Source organism: Lissotriton vulgaris, chromosome 1_2 (assembly GCF_964263255.1).
Source record: "Lissotriton vulgaris chromosome 1_2, aLisVul1.2, whole genome shotgun sequence".
Taxonomy (NCBI): Eukaryota; Metazoa; Chordata; class Amphibia; order Caudata; family Salamandridae; genus Lissotriton; species Lissotriton vulgaris.
Window position 1 is genome coordinate 357,275,049 of NC_141686.1, and position 24,334 is coordinate 357,299,382.

At 45.8% G+C, this 24,334-nt stretch overlaps 1 protein-coding gene across 1 annotated transcript in view; it reads left to right on the forward strand.

The window, feature by feature from the left end:
• The window catches only part of LOC147736825 (uncharacterized), a 467,810-nt gene that overhangs the window by 352,314 nt on the left and 91,162 nt on the right, over window positions 1-24,334 (forward strand). The window contains exons 2-3 of the mRNA XM_086952705.1: window positions 9,143-9,642; window positions 9,809-10,168. Coding sequence (XP_086808831.1) covers window positions 9,143-9,642; window positions 9,809-10,168 — 860 coding nt within the window. The remainder of the gene's footprint in view (window positions 1-9,142; window positions 9,643-9,808; window positions 10,169-24,334) is intronic.

The following is a 24,334-nucleotide window of genomic DNA, read 5'->3' on the forward strand; positions in this document are numbered from 1 at the left end:
GGCTTTTTTATCGGCTACCTTGTAAGCCAAAATGTTGCCAATTCTGTCTCCCCCTTCGTACTGTGCCTACTTGTATTTGTGTATTTTTGAGCTGTATTTCTCCCTGAGGGTTCTCTTTAGTGCCGCCCTCAATGACACTAATCCTAATCCTAACTCTTCAATATTAGTTTTGCCCTGTGTTATGGCATCAGCCAATTGTTGTTCAACAAATAAAATATTAGATGTATTCAGTTTTTCTACACCACGTTTTTCAGCATTGTCCCTTAAAATATACTGTTGTACATAGCCTCTAATGTTGCATTTATATGCATCCCATACAAAATTAACAGTTGTTGAATTAATATTCAATATTATGAATTCTTTTATATGCCTTTTAATGCCAAGAATAAATTCAGAATCTGTTAATAAATATCTAGGGAATGTAAACTGTCGGGGCGCTTGTTTACTATCCACAGTTTTAAATTCAAACAGTATCTGATTATGGTCAGAAGTCACGTAGTGTAATCAAGATGTTTTCAACTACTCTCCACGTGTGGCTTGGTTATTGGTGAGTACCTGGTCTCGCAGGAAGCTATAACTGGTGACAAGATCGGGGATATGAAGTCCGTACACTGAAAGCGCTCTTCCAGAGAGTTTCTGGCACTGGTGGAGTCTCAGCGCAATGCCAGTCTGAATAAAATGCTTAAAGATAAAGACAGCGACACTGAAAGTCCACATGTCGCTGGACAGGAACTGAACGAAACAGCTTCTAATAGAATATATGACGCCATTACGCAAATTAATACGATTACGCTATGTGGAGTAAGAAAACTAAAGGTGGACAAGGAAAGCACACAGAAATAGTTCAGTTCACATTACACTGAAATTCACATGCTGTGAAGCAGAGATTAACCAGATGTTTTTGAAGAAACATTTAAGCACAAAATCGACCAGTGTTATCTGCTTTCATGTACTTGTAGTGTACAAAGATTTATCTCCTTCTCTAAATCATCACCAAATCATTGTCTCACAACATGCCGGAGAAGAGTCCCAGAAAGAGGGTCGGGTTGGGTTTGCCGAGTTTCCCCAGACGAAGCGGCCCACCACCAAAGCTGCTGCATAAGGGGCCCAGAACACCTCCATAGATAGCAACATAACATACAGAGCTCCGATGGAGAGCCAGGACGAGATCCAAGCTCCAAAAGTCATTAAGGCTGACCTCAAAGCCAGCACATCGCGAGGCGCTAGAGAAGCTCTGTCTGATGAAGTTCCACAGGGAGTGCCTGCGAGACCACTACTGTCCTCTAATGTATACACGGCTGCTGCATTCTTAAAACCGCCAACTGTGTTTGATATTGCAAAAAAACTGAATATTGGCGATAGATGGATGGATAGAGACTTTTGAAGATTTCATAGATGCAATAGATGAAAAAGAGTATAAAGTATCTTGAGAAACATGGCCGATAAAGGAGTGAAAGAAACCATGAAAAAGAATTTACAAGAAGGTGAAAAGGCATATGATCAAATCGAAAAGGCCTTTAATGTCAAGTTTAAGCCAGTGCCAAATGTGAATTATAAAAGATATATCTTCATCCAGAGACCAGGTAAGACCGTTGATGAGTTTGTTGAAAGACTGGATATTTGGTAAAGCACTGTAAATTCAATTAATTTATGATGAGGAGGCTGCCCTCCTCAGAGTGATCAATGGATGTCTGTCGGAAGCATTTCAACGACGAATGCTGATGGAAACTGAGCTTGTATCAAGTCCTCATGGCTGCTTGCGCTGACAAGCGTACTTATCGCCAAGTGACTGACATGGAGGCCGTAGGTGCCCAAAGTGCATCTGTCATGAGCACGAAAAGTAAGCCAAGGTACAAGGCCGAGGGAAACAAGGTCCAGTCTCCACAGAAAAACAAAACGTGTTACAGATACGGACTGTAATTTCCACACAAAGGTAAATGTCCCGCCATTGGACAGATAGGCATAGACTGTGGTAAAGCGAATCATTTTGTGACGACTTGCAACACGAAGATAAAAGTAAGTGTGTAATATAGAATCTATTTTTACTTAATCCATTCGTAACTTGTCAGTGCTTCTGAAGACTCTCTTTGCCGCTACAGGAGTAGCCTACAACCCTTCCAAGTGCTGCTGAATTGTGGGGAAGCCCTAGGAGATCTTGTGGCCGCAGAGGAGGGTGAGGCGCCGGCCCCGGGACTGCGAGGACCAGCAAACAACAGCTACAGCTGGTCCTCTTCCCGCGTGAGCCGCGCCCCCTCCCAGTGCCACGCCCCCAAGACAGCGAGATAACTTCTCACGGCACCCGCTTCGCGGGTGCCATTCGTAACTTGTCTGTGCTTCTGAAGACTCTCTTTGCCGCTACAGGAGTAGCCTACAACCCTTCCAAGTGCTGCTGAATTGTGGGGAAGCCCTAGGAGATCTTGTGGCCGCAGAGGAGGGTGAGGCGCCGGCCCCGGGACTGCGAGGACCAGCAAACAACAGCTACAGCTGGTCCTCTTCCCGCATGAGCCGCGCCCCCTCCCAGTGCCACGCCCCCAAGACAGCGAGATAACTTCTCACGGCACCCGCTTTGCGGGTGCCATTCGTAACTTGTCAGTGCTTCTGAAGACTCTCTTTGCCGCTACAGGAGTAGCCTACAACCCTTCCAAGTGCTGCTGAATTGTGGGGAAGCCCTAGGAGATCTTGTGGCCGCAGAGGAGGGTGAGGCGCCGGCCCCGGGACTGCGAGGACCAGCAAACAACAGCTACAGCTGGTCCTCTTCCCGCGTGAGCCGCGCCCCCTCCCAGTGCCACGCCCCCAAGACAGCGAGATAACTTCTCACGGCACCCGCTTCGCGGGTGCCATTCGTAACTTGTCAGTGCTTCTGAAGACTCTCTTTGCCGCTACAGGAGTAGCCTACAACCCTTCCAAGTGCTGCTGAATTGTGGGGAAGCCCTAGGAGATCTTGTGGCCGCAGAGGAGGGTGAGGCGCCGGCCCCGGGACTGCGAGGACCAGCAAACAACAGCTACAGCTGGTCCTCTTCCCGCGTGAGCCGCGCCCCCTCCCAGTGCCACGCCCCTATAATCAAGCACAACATAAAAGCGACTCCAGCAACGCGCATCGCGGGACGCGCGCGGGGCATAGTCCGGGGCGAAGACCGGGCAAAGAGCGGGCCGTTTGAGGCCGTTCGAGGCCCGGCGAGCCCGGGAGATCGGCCAAAGCCCTATCTACTGTAAGGTATTTCACCTACCCTTCTTCACAATCGCCACTTAACTCATATTATCACAAATCACGAAAACTACCATCTATCACTTCATCATCTCATAGTATTATAAGATGGTAGCCACAAGAGGCTCTAAACAAAAAAACCCCGCTCCAGGGAGTGCCAGGAAGTTACTGGGACCCATGGACGACTTCCTGGCAAAAGCAAATTCACTCATTGACCAAAGTATCACCCTCATGGAAAAAAGAGTTTCACTGGACTTAGAATTTGCCAAGCGATCTTCCCTGGGTAATCTCGCAGAAGCCAAAACTCCCGCCCCGACTGCAAACAAAAAAGCGCCAGGTATCGCGCAAGAAGGCAGACGCAGCCTTCCAAACAACGTAAACCTATCTGTTTCTGACCTTGCAGACTCCCCGTTAGCCTCAGAATTGGAAAAAACCCCAGAGCTACCACCTCAATCCCCTACCCAGACATCCCCCCTGGAAGACATACAAGCAAGAGGAAGGAGAGAAGGAGCGATTAGTAAAAACAAGTTCCCCCAAAATAATCTTATACTAGCCAACATTGCTCCTCCCCCGAATATCCCTCAGATTCCTCTAACCTCGCCACTAATTCCCCTACAACCACAGCAAGTACTTGCGACGGTAATAGTCCATCAAGACCAACAGGAAGGATCCATACCTATTCTGTTGGATTCGCCATCGCAACCACACATAAAGGCTCCGGAAAACCCGGAAAACTCTATACTATTAGAGAAGATAACAGAAATCTTTAAACAACTACTACGACCTGTAGAATTAAAGCTAACTAAGCTAGAGACACAGATTTCGAAGCTCATCCCGTCTCCACAACACTCTCAGGGCCCCCCCCCAAAGAAGAAAGGGAACGCAAACTCTTCTCACAACGCTCCCTCTAATTCTTTGGGCAGCATCACAAAACCTTCTATCCCCCACACAACCACTTCACAGACAGTACCACCCACTGTTCCTCCCCCCATTCCAAGACCTCCAGCCACCCTGACCCAAAGCACACCAAACCCTACCACTGCAGGTCCGACTACATCAAAACAAACCAAAACGCAACCACCCACAACTACACGACCACAACCAGCCCCCAGAAAAACTGCTCCCCTTAAAACCCCGGTACACAACTCCTCTTCTCAACCAGCCCAAAAAAATCCCCCAAAAGAGTCTGGAGAAGCCAGACTCCATACGGAGCTTCCTCCCGAGGCCGCTCCCTATGTAGCAGTCATGATTGGAGTAATCGAACTACCTCCAAATACGGCGGAACCGCCGTGGTCCTTAAAAAACAAAGTTCACCATTGGCTGCAGACTAATCGCCCCATGCCGCCAAACTGCCATGGTAGAATCTCCTCACTCTACAGGACTCCGTGGGTGGGGAAAGGTAGCAAACAATACCCAGGGGACTGCATCATTATCACCTTCGAGGACCCTTGGGTGGTAGACTATATCACCTCTTGGGAACACCCAAATCCTAAGGGAAGTATAAGAATTAAACCCCTCTCTTTCTTTTACCCCTCCATCCAAACCTTAAATACCAATTTCTTCGAGGACCCTGCTTTCCCTTGGGTCGAGCCATCCCAGCGCCAACTAAGCTTCCCCGATAATAGGCAATATGGCACTTCTCGCTTTAGGGAACAGGAAAACCCTTGGCAATTAGTCAACTAACGCCAGCAGGGAGAAAATCACGGAGAATGGGGATACCAACAACAGAGGAGGATCCGCAGAGCTCCACCCAGATGGGACCCTTGGTACAACATCCCAACAACAAATAGATACAGTCCCCTAGAAATGGTGGATTGACCATCAAGGGATTTAGAACAAATTACCCCAAACTCGATACACTCCTCCTCCCAAAGTAACAACCCCGCCATAACTTCACCAGCCTCTGCCCCGAAAGAAAACCCACATATAATACCTTTACTATTCTGGAATGTGGCGGGTCTCCGAACCAAGATCAACGATCCTGTGGCAGTCAACTTCCTAGAGCAAGGCAAAATAATCTGCCTCCAAGAAACCTGGGCAACTTCAGAGTTACATTTACTAGGGTATAAAACCTACTTCTCACCCGCTACTCAAAGCCCAATAGGCAGACCCAAAGGAGGTTTAACAATTTATATTGCAAACACTCTTTCCCATCTAAAAGTGTCTAACCTCTTCACCGACCCCAACTACCAGATACTTTCCCTCTCCTTTGCAAATGAAGATACCATCATCCTCGCTAATTTCTACAACAACTTAGCGGAAAACGACTTCCTCACCTTCATCGATAACATGCAGGAGAGACTAAGATCCCCCCAACATGGGGAGACCAATTCCAAAACGATCCACTTCATCTGGGGAGGGGATTTTAACACACACCCGTGTCCAATGGCAGACACCAAAATTTGCGGTTTTGTGGACGATAATGACGCCCCACTAGCTCACTTCATCCATAACAAATCCGGCAACGCCCTGAACAACACTCTCTCAGAGTTTGACTTATTTATTTCCAACTCTCCGAAGGCTGAGAAAAATCAGTTTAACCCAACCTATGTAGCTAGAGGCCACCAGACAACAGTGGACTACATCCTGCTGTCCTATAGCCTTGCCGCAAAAGTCACAGACCATCAAGTAATATACAATCTACTAAGTGACCACTATGCATTAAAGACCGAACTTCACCTATCGGAACATAGATCCAAGGCTACGGACATTGCAGCTGCCCTTACCCAAAATAATCTACAACTGCACAAACAAAATGGCTATTCTATAAAATGGGAAAAGATCGACCCACAAAAACTCACAAAACAATTAGTCAAACAGGCATATTCGCATATCATTAACTGCCTGGACCCAGCTTTAAACCACTCTGAGGTCCTGTCGAACTTTGCAGAAATACTGAAACTAGCCAAGAGACTACTTACGGGGAAAACAACCAATAATCACACGGATAGGAAAGGTTGGTTCAACCACAACTGCACGAGAGCCCTAACTGATCTAAAAACCGCCCTTCATAAAAAACCAAGGGACGCAGGCCACATCCAACTTCTGAGAAGGAAATATAAGCTGGAACGTAAACTAAAATTACAACAAATGAAAGAGAAACTCTGGAACGACCTAGATAAGAGCTCCCTATCAAAAAATAGTAAGGACTTCTGGAGAACGATCAGATCCCCTTTCCTCTCGGACAACAACTCTCCTAAGATAGAGGTGGCAATAGATGAGGGAACTTGGATAGCTCATTTTGAACAAATTTTCAAAAACCAAGTAATTACAGATCATCCACCTCACCAACACAACGAAGTACAATACCCAATCCCAATTTCTTTTGACATCACAGAAATTCTGGTGGCTCTGGATAAAAGCAAAACCGGAAAGGCCCCGGGTCCGGACGGCGTGCCTGTGGACCTTTTTAAGTTCAACCAGGAGCTTTGGGCACCTATCTTAACAAGAGTATGTATAGCAGCAGCTAGCGAGGGCATCTTGGACTCCTGGACCAGATCAATCATGGTCCCCATCTTCAAGAAAGGGGACCGACAGGACCCAAAATGCTATCGTCCCATATCCCTTCTGGACTCCCTTGGCAAAGTGGTGGGAAGGGTCATTCTGGAGAGACTGCAACTGTGGAGTGAGGAAAAGTCCATTATCTCGGATTTACAATTCGGCTTTAGAGAAGGTCTTGGGACAGTTGAGCAGGCACTTAATCTCAGCCTCATAATGGCCAAATACATGCACGCAAAGAAATCGACGGTATACATGGTCTATGTAGACCTGTCTGCCGCTTTCGACTGCGTTGCACATTCCAAACTATGGACAGTCTTAAAAGAGATGAACGTGGACCCCTCATTGCTGGACCTTCTAAGAGAGCTGTATTCCGGGGCCTCAGCTAGAGTACGGTTCGGAAAGAACGGCGAGTTGACGGCATCATTTGGGGTGGAGCGATGAGTTAGGCAGGGCTGCGTCCTGGCCCCCTTTCTCTTCTCGCTCTACACAAACGGCTTGGAGGAGGCGATGCTAAGAGGGGCCCAGGACCTCCCAAAAATGAAACAGAGATTGATTCCAGCGCTCCTCTACGCGGATGACGCCGTCATCCTGGCCCGAACCCCACGTGAACTTCAGTACTCTCTAAATAGATACACCACCTTTATGAACTCCCTGGACCTACAGGTTAACGTAAAAAAAACTTTTGTCATGACCACGGGGAGGGGGAAGAAAGGAAAAAAAAACATCTTCCTCGATAGTCAGCCTTTGGAGACCGCCACACAATATCCATACCTTGGGATTGTGATTGACGACAACCTAACATGGAAACCAGCAGTTGAGGCGAGATGTCACAATTTTAAGCGCGCAATAGCAGCCCTGCAGACCTTTTCTCGGAAACTGGGAAGGAGGCGCCCAGTAGAACTCCTAAGAATCTACAATGCCAAGTGCCAGGCGATAGCTCTTTATGGAGCAGGGATCTGGGGTCACACAGACGTTGGAGCGCTCCAAATAATCGAAAATCGATTTATAAGATTTCTTCTTGCCACCCCAAAAGGCTCATCAAATTACGCCTCCCACATGGAATTGGGAATTCCTTACTTGCAGGACCTCCTTAAAATTCAGCCACTACTCTTGTGGAGGCGTATTTGGACGTCGGAAGCTAACACACTATCACAGTCGATAGTGGCCGACACAATGTCACTCGACTACGCCTACAGAATTAAGTGGCTTAGCTACGTCAGAAACTTTTTCACCGACCTTGGCCTTGAAAAACACTACCTCCAGCCAGAATCACTGGTAGCTCTCCCAAAAAAGGAACTCAAGGAACTTGCACTACGGCACTTGGAAACACTAAGACTGTCATCTGAGTCAGTAAAACCCTCAGTGGTTCACGCAAACACAGTCCAGCAAACGTTTGGCATTCAACCGTATCTTACTCTCGACACTAAAACATACGAGAGGATGTTACTTACCAGGCTCAGACTGAACCTCTTTCACAGACTGGTCGCCTTTCCGTTAAACAAAGCCTGGGACCCAAACCTGCCTCCATGCCCTTGCGACGCGAAATCTACCCAATCCAACATCCACGTCATTTTATTCTGTAAATTTTATCATCCCCACAGAAAATATTGGATACTTCCGCTGTGCAGGCGATGGGGCCTCAGACAATGTCGACCAGCCTTTCTAAGACTGCAAACCTTAGAGTCGGAAGAAGTCTGTTACCTGGTTTTAAACTTTTTAAAATGCATTTTGAACCACAGAAAAAACCTTTAGCAAACTGCACTAAGGAAAAAGTAAAAGAAAACGATTTAATGATCAAAGACTCTCTGAAACAAAATCACCTTTTTTCCTTTTGCTTAAACTGCACAAATGTTTTTTATGAAATAGTCTTCTTTTTAATCTATGTATGTATGAATTTCTTATGTTACTTGCTTCTTTTATGGTTTCTCTTTGTGATTAACCGAATAAAGAATTATTATTATTATTATTATTAATCCTGCGTGGATTCCCTTTTGTGGTTTACTCACTGTGTTGCTGCACTAGTGTGTTGCACAAATGCTCTGCACATTGCATCTTTAACCTAGCCTGACTGCTCTGCGCCAAGCTACCAGAGGGTAAGCGCAGGTTATCTCAGGTGTGTATCTGGCTTACCCTGACTAGACTGGTGGATTCTGCCTGGCTTAGGTGCCTACCCTAGCCAACCAGAAACACCATGTCGAACAGTGGTTCTTGTGAATCACTTGATTTCCCAGCATGCTCCTGCTGCAGGACCAGGTCAACGCACTTTGTGTAGGAGGACTAGCCACCATTTGTGTCTCAAAGGGAAGTGTGACTTTTTCCTAGAACATCCATTTTTTCCCCTGAATTGTAACTGTTCACTTCTCCATATTATATCAAAGCAGCTTTTTCAAGAAATAATTTCTTCATGTAATTTTAAATGTTTTTTCTATTTTGCAGAACAACAATCACATCTAGAAAATATGAATGGGAAAGAAAGCCATAAAGGTTCCGGAGGCAAGATGAATTTTACTCAAAACATCTACTTAAGGAAACGGCGCAGAATGCACATGAAGGAGAGACGCTTTGCTTGTAATGTGTGTGACAAAGAATTTATCAATATGAGACTTCTTGTGAGGCACAAAAAAAGACATACCAGCCTCAGGCCATATCCCTGCGAAACGTGTAAAAAGTGTTTCAGTCAAAAGGCAACTTTTTTACAGCATCAAAGAACACACACTGGAGAGAGGCCGTATCACTGCACCGAGTGTTCCAAGCGCTTTGCTCATAAGAATAGCCTTGTACGGCATCAAAGTGTACACACAGGAGAGAGGCCTTATCACTGTACTGTATGTGCAAAGAGCTTCAATCAAAAGGCAAATCTACTACAGCACCAAAGAACACACACAGGAGAAAAGCCTTTTCACTGCACTGTGTGTGAGAAGAGCTTCAATCAAAAGGTGCATCTACTAAAGCACCAAAGAAAACACAGGGGAGAAACCTTATCATTGCACTGTGTGTTCCAAGCGCTTTACTGATAAGAGATCCCTTGTACAGCATCATAGAACACACACAGGAGAGCGGCCTTTTCACTGCACAGTGTGTTCCAAGCGCTTTGCTCATAAGAAAATCCTTGTACTGCATCAAAGAACACACACAGGAGAGCGGCCTTTTCACTGCACTCTGTGTTCCAAGCCCTTTGCTGACAGGAACTCCCTTGTACGGCATCAAAGAACACACACAGGAGAGAAGCTTTATCACTGCACTGAGTGTTCAAAGTGCTTTTCTCGTAAGGCGACCCTTGTACACCATCAAATCGTACACACAAGAAAGAGGCCTCATCACTGTTCTTTGTGTTCAAAAACCTTTTCTCAGAAGGCAACCCTTGTACTGCATCAAAGAACACACACCGAAGAGAGGCCTTATCTCTGCATTAAGTGTTCCAAGCGCTTTGCTTATCAGGGATCCCTTGTAAGGCATCAAAGCGTACACACATGAGAGAAGCCTTTTCACTGCACTGTGTGCGAGACGAGCTTAAATCAAAAGTCAAGTCTTGTAACACCAAACACACTGGAGAGAAACCTTATCACTGCAACGTGTCTTCCAAGCGCTTTTCTTAGAAAGAAAGGCCATGTATGGCATCAAAGTGCACACACAGGAAAGAGGCCTTATCACTGCACAGTGTGTGGGAAGAGCTTTACTGGTAAGGCACATATGCAACGGCACCAAATAATACACACTAAACTGAACCCTATCATTGCACAGTTTATGCCAGGAACTTCACTCAAAACGAAAGTTTCTACAACACCAGTTAATACAAACAAGATAAATCCATTTTCACTGTAACAATCTTATGTCCTGCTTACCCCAAAGTAAGTTTTACTGGAATGTTGTAACTTAGCGAGGGCTTATAGTCAAAAATGCCTAATGGCCAGTGTTCCCTGTAGGGTACGTGCATATAGTGTAATAACCACGAGTGCGCAAACTGCCTTGCAAAGCACATACACTTCACTCATCACTGAGGCACCATTTGCAGCTTTTGCTTTTCAAAAGCGAGCAGCGTTGAAAAAAAGATCTCTTGCGTGAAGGAGCACAGAGAGCAGATCTTGGGCCTAGCAACATACCACAGCGGAAGAGGGAGAATGTTGCAGCTTACCTCTTAAATGGCAGTGTATTTAGTTGCAGAGGGACACAAGTTGTGCAGCATCCTTCTTCTTCGCATGCCGTTTGCTGCACTAGTTTCTGAGAGAGGCTGCAGGGCTTTACAGGCAGCTGTGGCTCTCCGGGCGTGATCCGTCCCTTTCAGATTCATTTATTTTAAAAGGCCATGCACTAATTAGCATTTTTCGGTATTTAAGGGCATGATGTGCGGCATACTAATGTTTAAGTCCCAGCTAAAAGTGTTCAAAAAGCAAGCACTCGGTGCATAATGGTATGCCTGTGCTAAACGTATTTAGAGAAGTAATTTCTGACCCTGCCGCAAGCATGCTTAGTCATATGTGCCCCCAGTGAGGCAGCATCATTCAGATGAGTCATTTTCCCGGTTCCGTAATTGCAGCTCTGGTCACCTGTGAAGCGTGATTGCGAGCGCCCATACAAGAATGTAAGGAGATATGATCGGTAACCAATCACACCCTCGTGTTATTTCTTTATAAATGTCCAGAGTGTTTCTCACTGCTAGTTGATTCTATTGTACCAACCAAATATAGGATTCATTTACTACCTCGCTCACGCCGTTACATGAGGGCACAGCCGCAACGCTCTCTCGCCATCTTACAAATCACACACTAAACTACTACTTACACGTCACAACAACTTTGAGCTCACAGCTAGGGCTCTCAGCACAGCCCCCTATTTGCAGATGCCAATGTGCTAACAAATCGAAGCCCGATGCCCCTCTGCTGCGCACAGAGGTACTCGCCTCGCGGAACAGACTTGCTTCTGTCTTCAGCCCAGGTGCTGCTCGCTCTTTGTTGTGCATGATTACCGTTGGAGCTGCAGAAAGAAACAGGGGCTCTTTTACATTCCCTTCACACCTTTTACAACATATGTTTAAGAGTTAGTAGTTGAACTGTGGTTATTGCAGATGTATATAGACATATTTTCTTTAAAAAATCCTGCTGTATCTTGCATTTCAATGGGTTTGAGTCAGCATTCTGTGCATTTAAGATCCCCTCCTAGAGGGCGCGCATTTATTTTTGTGTCTCTCTGTAAGCTCTACAGCGCTCAGGCTTCGGTAGTGAAGAGTGCGGCTACAACCAAATGGAAAGCAGCTAACCCACTGAGCAGCCCTCTATCTATGAGTGCCGCCAGGTATAACTTGATTTACCTCCTGTAAGGAGTAAGTACTGTGTCCAGACTGATTTTTTAATTTCTTTTCAGCTCCCAGCCCTTTTTTGCTTTCCTCATTCGAAGAATGCAAAATACACCAAGACTTAGGGCAGGATGAACTAGCATCAGGAATACCGATTTCTTATTTGCGATATTCTACGATTTGCAATTTGGAAATTGGGATTCGTAATGTATGAAACTCTTTTAAGTTTCATTAGCGATTGCTAGCGAGTGTCAAATAGACCTGCCTCATGCATATTAGTGTGGTAGGTCGCAATTCGAGACCCATTTGGAATCAAAACCATCACAGAGATGGAGCCTACTGAGGTCAGCATACCACCATGTCTATGATTTGGTTTTTAAAAAAGCAGTCTGTTTTTTTTTAATGCAGCCCATTTTCCTTAAAGGATTATGGGATGCATTTAAAATGATTAAAAAAATAAGCAGTCTGTTTTTTTTTAATGCAGCCCATTTTCCTTAAAGGATAATGGGATGCATTTAAAAAGGGAAAAAAATACGCTTTTTCGTTAAATTTTTTAGGAGTAGACATTGGGGTACGTGGGACAGCTGCCTGCTCTTAAAAATATTTGTTATCCATTCTTCAAAGGACTCCTATCTATTTGCAAATGGGGTACCACCTACTTCAGGGAGTCAGTAAAATTTGACCCTGATTCAGTCGCAAAACATTCATACAGCCCATTCAGATTCAGTAATTGAAAGGAATGCCGTACACCCGCCCCTTTTAAATACCAAATTGCACACACTAATTGCAAGTAAGTAGCGTGTTACCGAATCACAATTTGTATTTGGTACATTTGTAAAAGCATTTTTGTGGTTGGACGTTTCCGACTGCAAAAATGCTTTGTACAAGGGGCCCCTAATGATTTACTCCCCCAGCTGGAGAACTAGCCAATAGGGCACTAAACTAATGGTGCAGCGCCAGCTTTGCACGTGTGCAGCAACAGCGGTGGCATGAGCACTAGCACAGGGATTTTTTTTTAAACAAATGAATCACTGCAAGCATTCATTTATATGTGCTCCTCATGATGGAAGATATCTCTTTCAGCCTTAGACTTGGAGATATTTTGTTTGAATTCCATGTTTGTGTTTTCCCAGCGGATGGCAGAAGCTCCTGCTGTTCTTGGTCCATTCATCGCACACTCCTGCTGGTGCTTGTTGACTCTTCATGCTTCTGTGCACTTTACTAACGGTGCAGCAGGTGCAGTGGCACGGGGCCCAGGACTGTGAGGGGCCCGTTGACCCTGTAAATTACTGTATATTAGCAGCCCAACAACAGTGATTTAATTTGATTGCACCTAAGCTCATGGCATCCTGGTCTTTTTTTTAAAAGATGTGTTTATTAATTTCATTCAGCAATCAGTTGTGAATTGAGCATGGTACATAGCATAATGGTTTATACAGTCAATACACAAATAATAACAATATGTTTGCAGAGAACACTTGGCATAACGTAACATGATCAAATCCAATCATATCCATTTTGAAATAGGAGCCCAAACTTTTTGACCAAATGTCTTCCTTTTTAAACCTTTAGATCTATAAATCGCCATTTCTAGTTGATATATCGATAACAATTTTAATTGCCAATGATTAAAAGCTGGAGGCTCAGGATCTAACCAGCGAGAAGTAATACAAAAACGAAAAACTGACATACAGATAAATAAAAAGCCTTCTTCAGCGGCTAATCTCATTCCTATATGATCCGTTTGGAGACCAAAAATAATAATTTCGGCAGTTAATCTTATAGTAATCCCCAAACTATTATTTAAGAAACATTCGACATCTAAGATAAATTGAGAAAGTTTCGGGCAGTTAAAAAACATATGTATAGAATCAGCAGCTACTGCATCACATCGTTTACATTGATCCCCATTACTGACTTTCCATTTAGCCAATTTAGCCGGAGAGTAATATAAATCATAAATTGACATGAAATGCTCGCTTTGACGCGAGCAAATAAATTCCATCCTAATCGATAGTTCAATAGATCTACATATATCAACTTTTTCAATTTCAAGTTTCCTCTGCCATTTACTCTCAATCAAACTCAAATCGTCATCCAATTGATTTACAGTCATCTGATTAACAAAACCTATTTTCTTTACCCTTCTACTGATTTCTAGAATATTATTTTTACTCATACATTTATGGTCAAGAAGACCCTTAGATTCCAGAAACCTCCGTACCTGGAGGTATTTGAAAAAATCATTTCTAGACAGTTTATATTCTAGTTGTAGAATAGAGAATGAGACGATTTGAGTGCCTTGATAGAAGTCCCCAAATAAACAAATCCCAGCTAGATGCCATCTTTTCATAATTTGGTCATTAAAAATCTCAGGTAACATACGATTATTCAAAACTGGAGAGAAATGGTTTAGATCACCACATCGAATAATTTTCTTTTTTATCTGCCTCCAGATTACCGAGGCTGCTATTAAAGTTTTGAACTTAGTCTTTTTATAGTAGCTGGGCTCTACAATTCTTACTAAATATTGAGAGACTTCCTCACCTAATAGCATTTCATAAATTGAAGGATGGATCGGTTCTTCCGTGATATCGTCTGGAAAGATTAATATCCCCATATATCTTAATGAGATAAGCCAATAATATAGCCTGAAATTGGGGATTCCCCAGCCACCCTTCATTCTCGGAAGAGAGCACCATTTCAGGGCCCGTCTGGTTCGATGATAACTCCAAAGGAACCTGGATGCCATTCTATCAATTTTAATAAAATAAAAAGACGAAAACAAAAGAGGTGTTGTTCAAAATAAATGCAAACATTTTGGAAAAATCAACATTTTTAATATATTAGCACGGCCATAGATTGAGAAATGTAAATTATTTAGCCTTTCCAAAATGTTCATGGCATCCTGGTCTTTCACAAATATGCATAAACCTGAGCTGGGCGTCACTGCTAGCACTGATGGAGGGCTGTACATTTTGGAAAGAGAGTCGATCTCTCAGGACCATGCTCAGATAAAATGATCATTATTACGAGTCACTGCAGTGCCGACGCCTGAGCAGCAGGAACCCTTCGTCTACTTCTTCTTGGTTCATGCAGGACTTCATTCTACCTAAAATAAGTTTCGCATATGTTTCATTTAACAACACAGTTTTCTTCCTAAATGCAACTGCAAAGTTAGATTTTAGTGGGATGAACAGCACATTGGATTATACCTGCAAGCGTTTTGGAAATACAAAACAGACACACATACGCATCAACACTTTTAAGAATATCCACACCTTATGTCCATTATACTCCAATCCACGTGTTGTATAGCATTCCCCATCACAAGGAGGGGACGCCTTCACAAAAGAAGGGTCAAGGATGTGTTGCATCTTAAAAGGCTTCAAGCCTGTGCTCTGCGAGCTGCAGATATCCGCAGTGGATGCCTTAACCATCTGCGCTACATTACATGCTTGCTACGACACAGGAACAACAATGTATGTGTGTAAATTGTAACTGAGGATCAACAAACATTTTGTTTTAGAGGATCGCCTAAACCTGTTTGTTTAGTAGCTACAAGCACTTTCTTTCTGTGGCACTTTGCATTTCATGTTCACTGTGCTGCGGCTCGCCATTACCAGCCCACCAAAAACAAAATGCAATTGAGAATTGGTTGAAGGTTGCAGGCTCCACTCATCCTCCACCGTTCCACGCGCAAGTAGTTTGGAGCTTTTATTTATTTAAGGCATTTCCTGAAATATCAGAAATGGCTGTATAGACCAGAAACATCTTTCACACTCTCAGGGGCTTCCTTTCTTTTCTTGCCCAACTCCCTTGCTGCTGTTTTTTTAAAATTCTTTTTTATTAACATTTTAAAGATCGCACATGCACATTTGACCACCTCTTAGTCCCACTTTAAAACATAGTTCTTGTATGATACAGAAAGTAGCACAAAGCATTCAGTGGTAAGTGGCGCTCTTCAGTATACCTTTCTGCTGCTGACAGTCATTCAATAGACCTATCCCCACGCACATCTGCCCCACAGGACCTGTCATCCGTACATTCTTCAACTGCATACATTTGTTTGTCCTTTGCAGGGGTCTGGTGTTACCGCAGCCCAATTCCATAGCCCACCACGCTGCAACCTGCAATCATCTTTTAGTATCCTTTGTCCAGCATCACCCCTCTGCGTGCCCTTCCTCCTCGGCATTTTCGCCTCTGTCCACTAAGTATGCCTTATAAAAGGGCCCAGTAGTCCCTAGGGCGGGTCTCCGCAGACTGAAGCTCATTAAAAGTATTCAACTACTCATTACAGTGTGCCTTGTCCGAGTGCCGATCCCCCAATTTTGGGGCAGCGCCCCTTGCCCAGCGCATCGCTACTCTGCGCTTAGCTAATAGTAGTCCAATAGCGAGTAGCTTTTTTTGTGTTGAAATTGTTTATTAGCATTTATTAAATATAAGACAATAAAAGCAATAAAATACAGAAACGTGCAATATGATAACATAAATTACATTGGAAGTAATGCATAAAGGTAAATATATATGAATTCATGAGGATGAAGATTATCTTATTTTAATACAAGTAATACAATAATAAGATGAAAGGAGGATAAAAGAATTCAGTTGTGAATAAAACCATAAGGTATTTGATTGAAAAACTCCAATGACTTATGGTGAGATAAAAAGTAATTTTTAAGCAAATGTGGGTAGGAAGAAAATTATGAATAATAAAGGAAAGGTATCAATGCAGAAAACTATAAAAGAATGGAACGTATAGTATAGAAAATTATATAGAGAAATTAACCCAAGATAAAAAGGAAACAATAGGAGGAAATAAGATGAGAGCATTGGTTCCATCTGTAGAGTGAGGCTGTTATAGCCGTCAATGCCTGGAAAACTCTCTCTCGGAATTGAAGTATCGCTGGACAGTACCAAGCAGCATGTATAACCCCTGCTTCCTGCTCATTGCATCGCAGGCAGTTTGCAGATTCCCGTAGGCCAGTATTTTCCAAACTGGGGTCCACGGAACCCCAGGGGTCTGTGACACATTCCCAGGGGGTCCACAGGCCACAGTTTATATGTTCCTTGTATAATTAGCAGTTTTTGGGCAACAATAAAAGTGTCAAGAGAACGCCAGTGATTTGTGTACCTGATGGAGAGAGATTAGAGTTTTGTCCAGTAGCAGCTTTGAGTTATCTAAGGTAGCACAGAGGGTTAATATGCCTACTGCAAAGAACATGTACCATGCAGTTTAAAAAAACTATTTTATGTGCATAGCTCAGTGAGTTACTGCTTTTCTCACTGAGATTCTTTTGTTACTGCACAGTTCATAAGTTACAATCGTAATCTAACACCGTGATTTATAAACTGTTAAAGAGCTGCTTGCTGTGCGCCGTATGTGGACTGCTCTGAAAACATTTGCCAGGACTGCTTTCGGTTTCCAGTCGCTCCTGTCAGGAGCCTCTTACCGTGAAATAAAACAAACAATTTAAAAATCAGTCGGGGAGACGCAGCACCAACCTTCCTATTAAAACATATCACTTTTTGCAATTCTTTCAATATAAAATACTTAAATCCTTAGTAATTCGCGTATTTGTTTAGTGTGCACATGTTTATTTTTTTCAAGTTACTGTTTTAATTAAATTTAAATCCTACAAATTGCTTGGGGGTCCCTGGCTTCCAGTGGTGACTCAATGGGGGTGTCCTCAGGAGTCAAATGTTTGGGAACCACTGCCGTAGACCATATCGGAATAATCTTTCCAGCGTGTAATACACACAGCTTATGTACTTAAAGTGTATCAACTGGTGTCTCCCATTTACAGCCATACCTTATCTTCTAAGGGCCTACCCAAGTCTCTCGGCGAGTCTGGTCTTGCTTCAATCACACTGGGTCTGCGCGCTTCCTGCACATCAGCATAGAGCACTCTTACTAACTTGTCAGGGGCTTCTTTCTGTATCGCGGCAGAACGTGCCGGCATGTCTGGTGGCTCTTGCAAGTCTTGTCCTAATAGTTCTCCCAATTCATACCGGACTCTATGGCAGTGATATCGAGTCAGGGCTGATGGCGGGTGCCTTGCTCAGGGATATTTCTCCCATTCCCATCCTTTACTTTGTGAAAAAGATCTCCCATCTTTGTTACCCCTTGCGTTTGTAGGGGAGTTCTCATATTTTTTACCAGTACTAACGAGAGCCAGGTGCACCGCTCCAGTTTCACATGTGGGAATACAAGAGTGTGCCTGCTTGTTTATCTCACAAAACTCCACCATGGATTGGCAGCACTGTGAGAAACCTGTAAAGCCTTCAGTCTCCGGGCTCTCAATCCAGATCCATTGTTCTAAAAATATTTTAATTTGTGCAAATCGGTTTTAAGAATCGATTGCGGGCATGGACCAAGCTGCTTTTAGACAGCTTGAGGAGACCAACTTTGTAAAAGATTAATGGAGCACTGGAAGTGCTCCAAAGCAATCTCTAAATTTCCTTTAAACGTATTTATTCCTGGCCCAGCCTTAAAAGTTTCTTGACATAGAATTGTTCTCAACGTACCTTCAGGTGCATGCAATATGTTATAAGCCCACCTGAAAAGGTTTGCCAAAGCTCTTGTATATGCACTCACTACCCCTAATTCCAGTCGGAGTGCGTGAATAGAAGTGGCTGGACTCTTACTAGTAAACATACGTAAGAGTTTTCCCTCCTTGAGATTTAAAAAAAACATCGATTTATAGGAATATATTCTAAACCATACCTAAAAATAGGGGTAATCTTTGTCCAATAAATTTCCAAGAGGGCTGAAAAATGTTGCCTCTCTGTAGATCAATATACATTTTTTACAGCACAAGCATGGGATACTATTTTTAATTCAGTCCGTTGAAAATGCGAGGCAGTTCCAATAGACTGGGAGAAAACTCTTCCTAAATAAATGTAAGTAGATGCTGTATCTACTCGAGTGCCTCCTAATTTCCAGGCAAAAGGTACTATTTTTATTTTTGAGATATTTATTCTAAAACTAAATTTCTTGGAGGGCATGGCGTGGAGCGTCAAGATGGCGGTCGCATTCTGAGAGTTCTGCAGACCCCTATGTCATCCACTCCGAGTATCCGCCACCATCAGTAGCTGTCCTCCCTTCCAGCAGAGATACCCATCTAACAGCATCCAGGGGCGGATTTTGGCATGGAGCCGACCCAAGAAACGCAGGGTGCAGCAGTCGGTTCCGCCCTGGTCCTCCCGACTGCACCCCTGACAAATTGGCGGCACACACTCAACACACCAAATCATAAAGGCCAGAGATCACCCTCCCACCTCACAGCGACGTAGATGTGGCCCACCACATTCCTGAGGCCCCCGCATCAAACATAAGCACCAATCAGAGGCCCTGGGAGCACCGGGGACAAAACTACATGGCGATTGAGTCCTCGGACCCCCGAGGTGGGCCCAGAATCGGGCTCTGCCCCGCGGGCACGCCTGGTGTTCTGGTCCTGGCCTGGTGCGAAACAGGAACCACCCCCCTCCCCCCCCCCGGTGTCACCTCTCTTATGGACCTGTGAGTGACGGGGTCCTACACACATTCCAAATGGGGGCCCTCCTGGCCGGAGCCTGTCACGACTGGAGTGATCACATCTGAGGCTCCGTATAGACCGGCCTACATCCGAGCCCTTGGTGCCCGATCGTGCACTGGAGTTGACCCTGAGGGAGATTGTGACTTAAGACTTACCCAACCGCACCTATTAAAGGCCAAGGATTGGCTGTGGTGGTCGCGCAGTGGGGCCTCGGGTGGAGACACCCACTTCTATCTCTCCTGACCATTGGGTCTCCTTGGGACTCCTCGGCTGCTGCCGTCTCCTGCTCCGGGGAGCTCGGATACTCATGGGAGCCCCTCTTCCTTAACTGGGGGGAATCCGGGGCGGGGGTACTTGCCCTGGCTCTGAGGGGGTGGTGAGCTCTACGAGGGAGAGCCAGTGCTTTGACACTGCCAGAGGAGAAGAGCCGGCTTTGTCATCCTACTGTGCAGCGACACGGGTCGACACCTGACTACCTCCAGGTAAGGGAGATCAGCTGCGAGCTCATGCAGCAGTGGGCATTTGTCCTCCCTCCCTCCCCCGTTGAGCCCGCAGTGGCAACAGGACCGGACCCCCCCATACCTCCCCGATATTCCGCATTCTGGCATCCTTACCTGGCTAATGCTCACTATCCCCTCCATTTATCCAACCGGAAAACCCCAACCGGACTCTGGATGCCCAAGGGGAACCGAGTACATCCTTTCTGCATCCTACAGGCTGTAGACTTTAACTCTTTCACCTGCATCCTACAGGCAGCAGTCCCCAAGCAGAGCAGGGGATGAATACCTGACTAGGCCATGGGAGCAACTGGTTTCCAGCAGCCGCATCCCTTACCGGGTGTGCAGCTGTCACCAGTCTAATCTGGACCGCCCTGACTGCTGGCGGGGGACAGCCCGGGTGGCTGAGTGGGGAAGGCCCGACTTTGAGTGGAATTGGTCCAATTTCCCCCCATAACTGCCCCCGGCGATGCCCATCATGCCTGCCACTGGAGGCTCAGCCCTAAAGAGAAACGCACACTACAGCCACGGCGGCAACGCCTGGCTTAAACTCTTCCAGGACCTTGTCTTTCCCCTGCCAACCCGATCGGCCCTGCACTTCACATATCGGAGAATCTAGCGAAACTTTGGGCTGAAGTGGCCGTATCCCAAGGACTTGCCTACCCCATCCTTATTGTGGCTCTGAGGCATCAACTTTGGGGCCCTGCTCTGCTAACATCGGGACGTACCTCAACACCACCACGCGACCAGACCTGGGTGATAACAGGGTCCCCCCCCAACCGCCCAAAAGACCAGCAAGGACTCACGTGAACCCACAGGACACCTGGACCAAACCAACCACGGGAATCACTGTAAAGACCACCTGATTCTAAGTAGCCCCAACAATATCCATTGCCTGCCCTTCTTTTCTGCAAACCATGGGGAAAGACCGCGGTCCAAAACCTCCTGCAATACAGACCAAAATCGACCAATACACTAGCAACGATGCTCGGCCCCTGTCGGGGACCGTCGAGAGGCCTGCTCTTGCCGGATACGACCTTCATACGATCCTGCAAGCCATTAGTGCCTCTGTTGGCAAAAAAGATCGGGGAGGTCCGAGTGGATATGGCCCTGCTCTGACAGGAATACCTCAATGTGACGTCCCCCATTACTGAAACTGAATCCCGCATCTCCTCGCTTGAAGATGACGCCCAGAGACTGAAAGAACAGATAACCCAACTACAAACCCAAGCCAAGGAACTACATAAAAGGGCTGAGAACAGACCTAGATGCAACAATCTGCACCTGGTGGCATTTCCGGAGGGCTAAGAACAAGGCCCGGTGGAGTCCTTTGTTGAGCAATGAATCACCTCATGAATGCCCAAAGACGCTTTATCATCTTAGTTCGCAGTAGATCGGGCCCACCGCTCCCTGGCACAAAACCCCTTCTCTCCCCCCCGGCCCATCATTGCCAGGATCCTCAATTTCAGAGACAGAGACTCTATCTTACGGCATGCTCGCATTCAGAAAACCCTATCCTACCAAAACCATACTATTATGATATTCCCAGACTACACAAGGGAGGTCAAAACCCAAAGACATTCGTACATGGAAGTCAAGCAAAAGTTGTGCACTCTTAATCTACAATATAGACTGCTCTTCCCGGCTCGGCTATGCATTGTCTTTCAGGATAAAACATATTTCTTTGACACCCTGGAATCGGCTTGGACCTGGCTGACCGAAGAATGCCCTCTCAGACTCAGAGCCGTGATCCTGCTCTCAAATGCCCGAGCCACCTCCACTACCACCCCTACTTCAAGAGAAGGCGTAGGAATTCCCGCAACGGTCGAAGAACAAGCAGACTTGCCAGCAACTGGGGCCCTGGACCCTCCACGCCGGTAGCTGTCCACCAGAGCCTGTCCTCCACTGCAGACCGGCTCTCGAGATCACTCGTCCATGAGAGACAACTCTCCTAAGACTTTGGGCGCCGAATCCACAGACTCAGACCTCTCCCAGAGCCCGGCATTTCTCGGCTGACATGCCCTGCGAGGAACCATGACCGGTGCCCTCCAGGCCAAGACAACCTCTTTATACAGGGACACAACACACCACGCCAATCAGATAAATCGGACGATATACGATCTTATACTGTAATGAGGGGGGTCCTCCATGCTACCCTGAAATTAAACATTATAGTTTAGCCTGTTTCTTCTACAGTTATAGGATGACAGATGCTTCTGTTCTCTAAGTATAGGGTGGGGGTTTGCGGGGTTTGGACCGTTGGCTTGGGTTTGCACCTACTTAAGCAGGTCAAGGTTCACAGCACTTCAGCTTTTTACATTTACACAGCCTTGCACCAAAACCACCTTACACTCCAACTACACACCATCAGGCGAGGCCTCCAGCTCCACTAGTAATCGTCCCCAAGCATTCCCTTCACAACGGCGGGACCCCGGGATTCCTTGGGCCCCCCCACACGGGCCATGGCATAGACGGTACATAGAGAGGACTCTCTCCGTGGAGTGTCATGGAATGTCAACGGCCTGCTGGACAGAATCAAGCGGACCGCTGTTCTGCAACATGCCCAACATACTCTTGCTCCAGTCAACCCATCTCATGGGTAATCTCTGTCCCTCTTAGTTATAAAACGACAAACATGAACATTGCCTGCGCCATCTTGCTTAGCGAGACCCTCTGCGTGCTCGTGCGCTTAAGCGGCCGCCATTCTAGACATTGCGGCCATTTCTTACTCTGCTGGTCACCTATGTTTCACCCTGTCCTCGCTATCATCCCCCCAACGCTCTGACTAAACCAGAATGATGTGCTGGGGGCTGTAAAACCTTGTTATCATGACAAGGCCCCGGTGCCACTTCCCACCCCAAACTTGTTTGTCCTTTCATCTCTGGGTGCAGACAAGTCCTTTTGATATTCTCCCTCACCGCACCTGGCTACTCAATCCGGTCCCAGGCACTAACTGACCCTTGCGGACATGGTTTATTACCCACAAACGGCAGGACTTGTTTTGCTAAACAAAGGGACCTGATTTAATCAATGGCACGGACCCTTAGATCTGACCGATCCCACGTGTTTTTAGATCCTGTCGGAATGTCCAGCTGCGAGATAACGATTATCTGTTAGATCTGGGTGGGGGACGATTGCTGCTGGGTTTGTGTGGGGAACCTGCCGGGGGCGGGGATTCCAAGGATGTGTAACCATGCTAATAAACTTATGCAATGTACCTAAAAACTGTTTAAAAGGCCGAGCCACGGAGATGCAGTTAGAGCACCTCCCCCAGACATCCCAGTGTCTGAGTCGATGTGTTCTCCTCTGGAGTAATAAACCTTTTTCTTGCCTTCCAGTTTCTAGCGCCTGCCTCGTTATTTTTAATAGAGAACTAGAAGTGAATTAAAAGTGTCTCTGCGCTGAGCAGCATTGGTGGTCTTAGGAGAGTTGCTGCTTTTCACATCCCTTCCTCGCGATGTGTTAGACAGAACCTGGCATCAGCCTTCACATGGGGCTCACGGAGAGTGGCGATCCTCCTGAGGCGTAACTTGCCTTTCATACCTACTCAAATCACCAGGGATCCCACGGACGCTTTGTTGCCCTCTCCGGAACAATGGGCAAAAACGCCCTCATTGTCCTCACCATCTGTGCCACGCACACACAGACTCTAGGCTACACCAGTGAAGTGATTAGCTCCTTGCCGCCAGGAACAAAGGTGGTAGGAGGAGACTTCAATGCAGTCATGCAGCACAGTCTCGACACCACAGGGACCCCCTCTGCCTCATGTGTTCTATATGCCAAGCAATTGGCAAGCTGGACAGAAACCATGAGTATTTATGACATATGGAGGACATGGAACCCGCAGGAAACCCAATACACTCAACCTCAGCAGCACACCACACTCAGGCCCACATCGATATGATCTTTATGCCAGCTCCCGAATGTGTCTTCAATAAATTACACAAACAGTTATATGTTCAAATATACTCTGCATGCTGTCCTGTGAGTAGCGAAAATGCACATACGCTAAGATCCAGTAACATAAACCAAAAAGTGCAACCGTTTCCAAACACTGTCGTGCACTACAGAGCCTCCGTGCTATTCCTTAGAAAACCACGTGGCTACCCAGTATTCGATAAAGTGTCAACAGTAGACTCTTACCCTTTAAGCTGAAAAGGAGCTCGGTGTGTCACTATAAGATAAATGCCATTGTATTGTTCAGGCAGATATTCAGCGTGTCACTAAAATACTTGACACAATTTAGTTAACTCCGGGAAATCCAATGGTGGAATATAGCAGCAGAAAACAGCTGTGAAATATC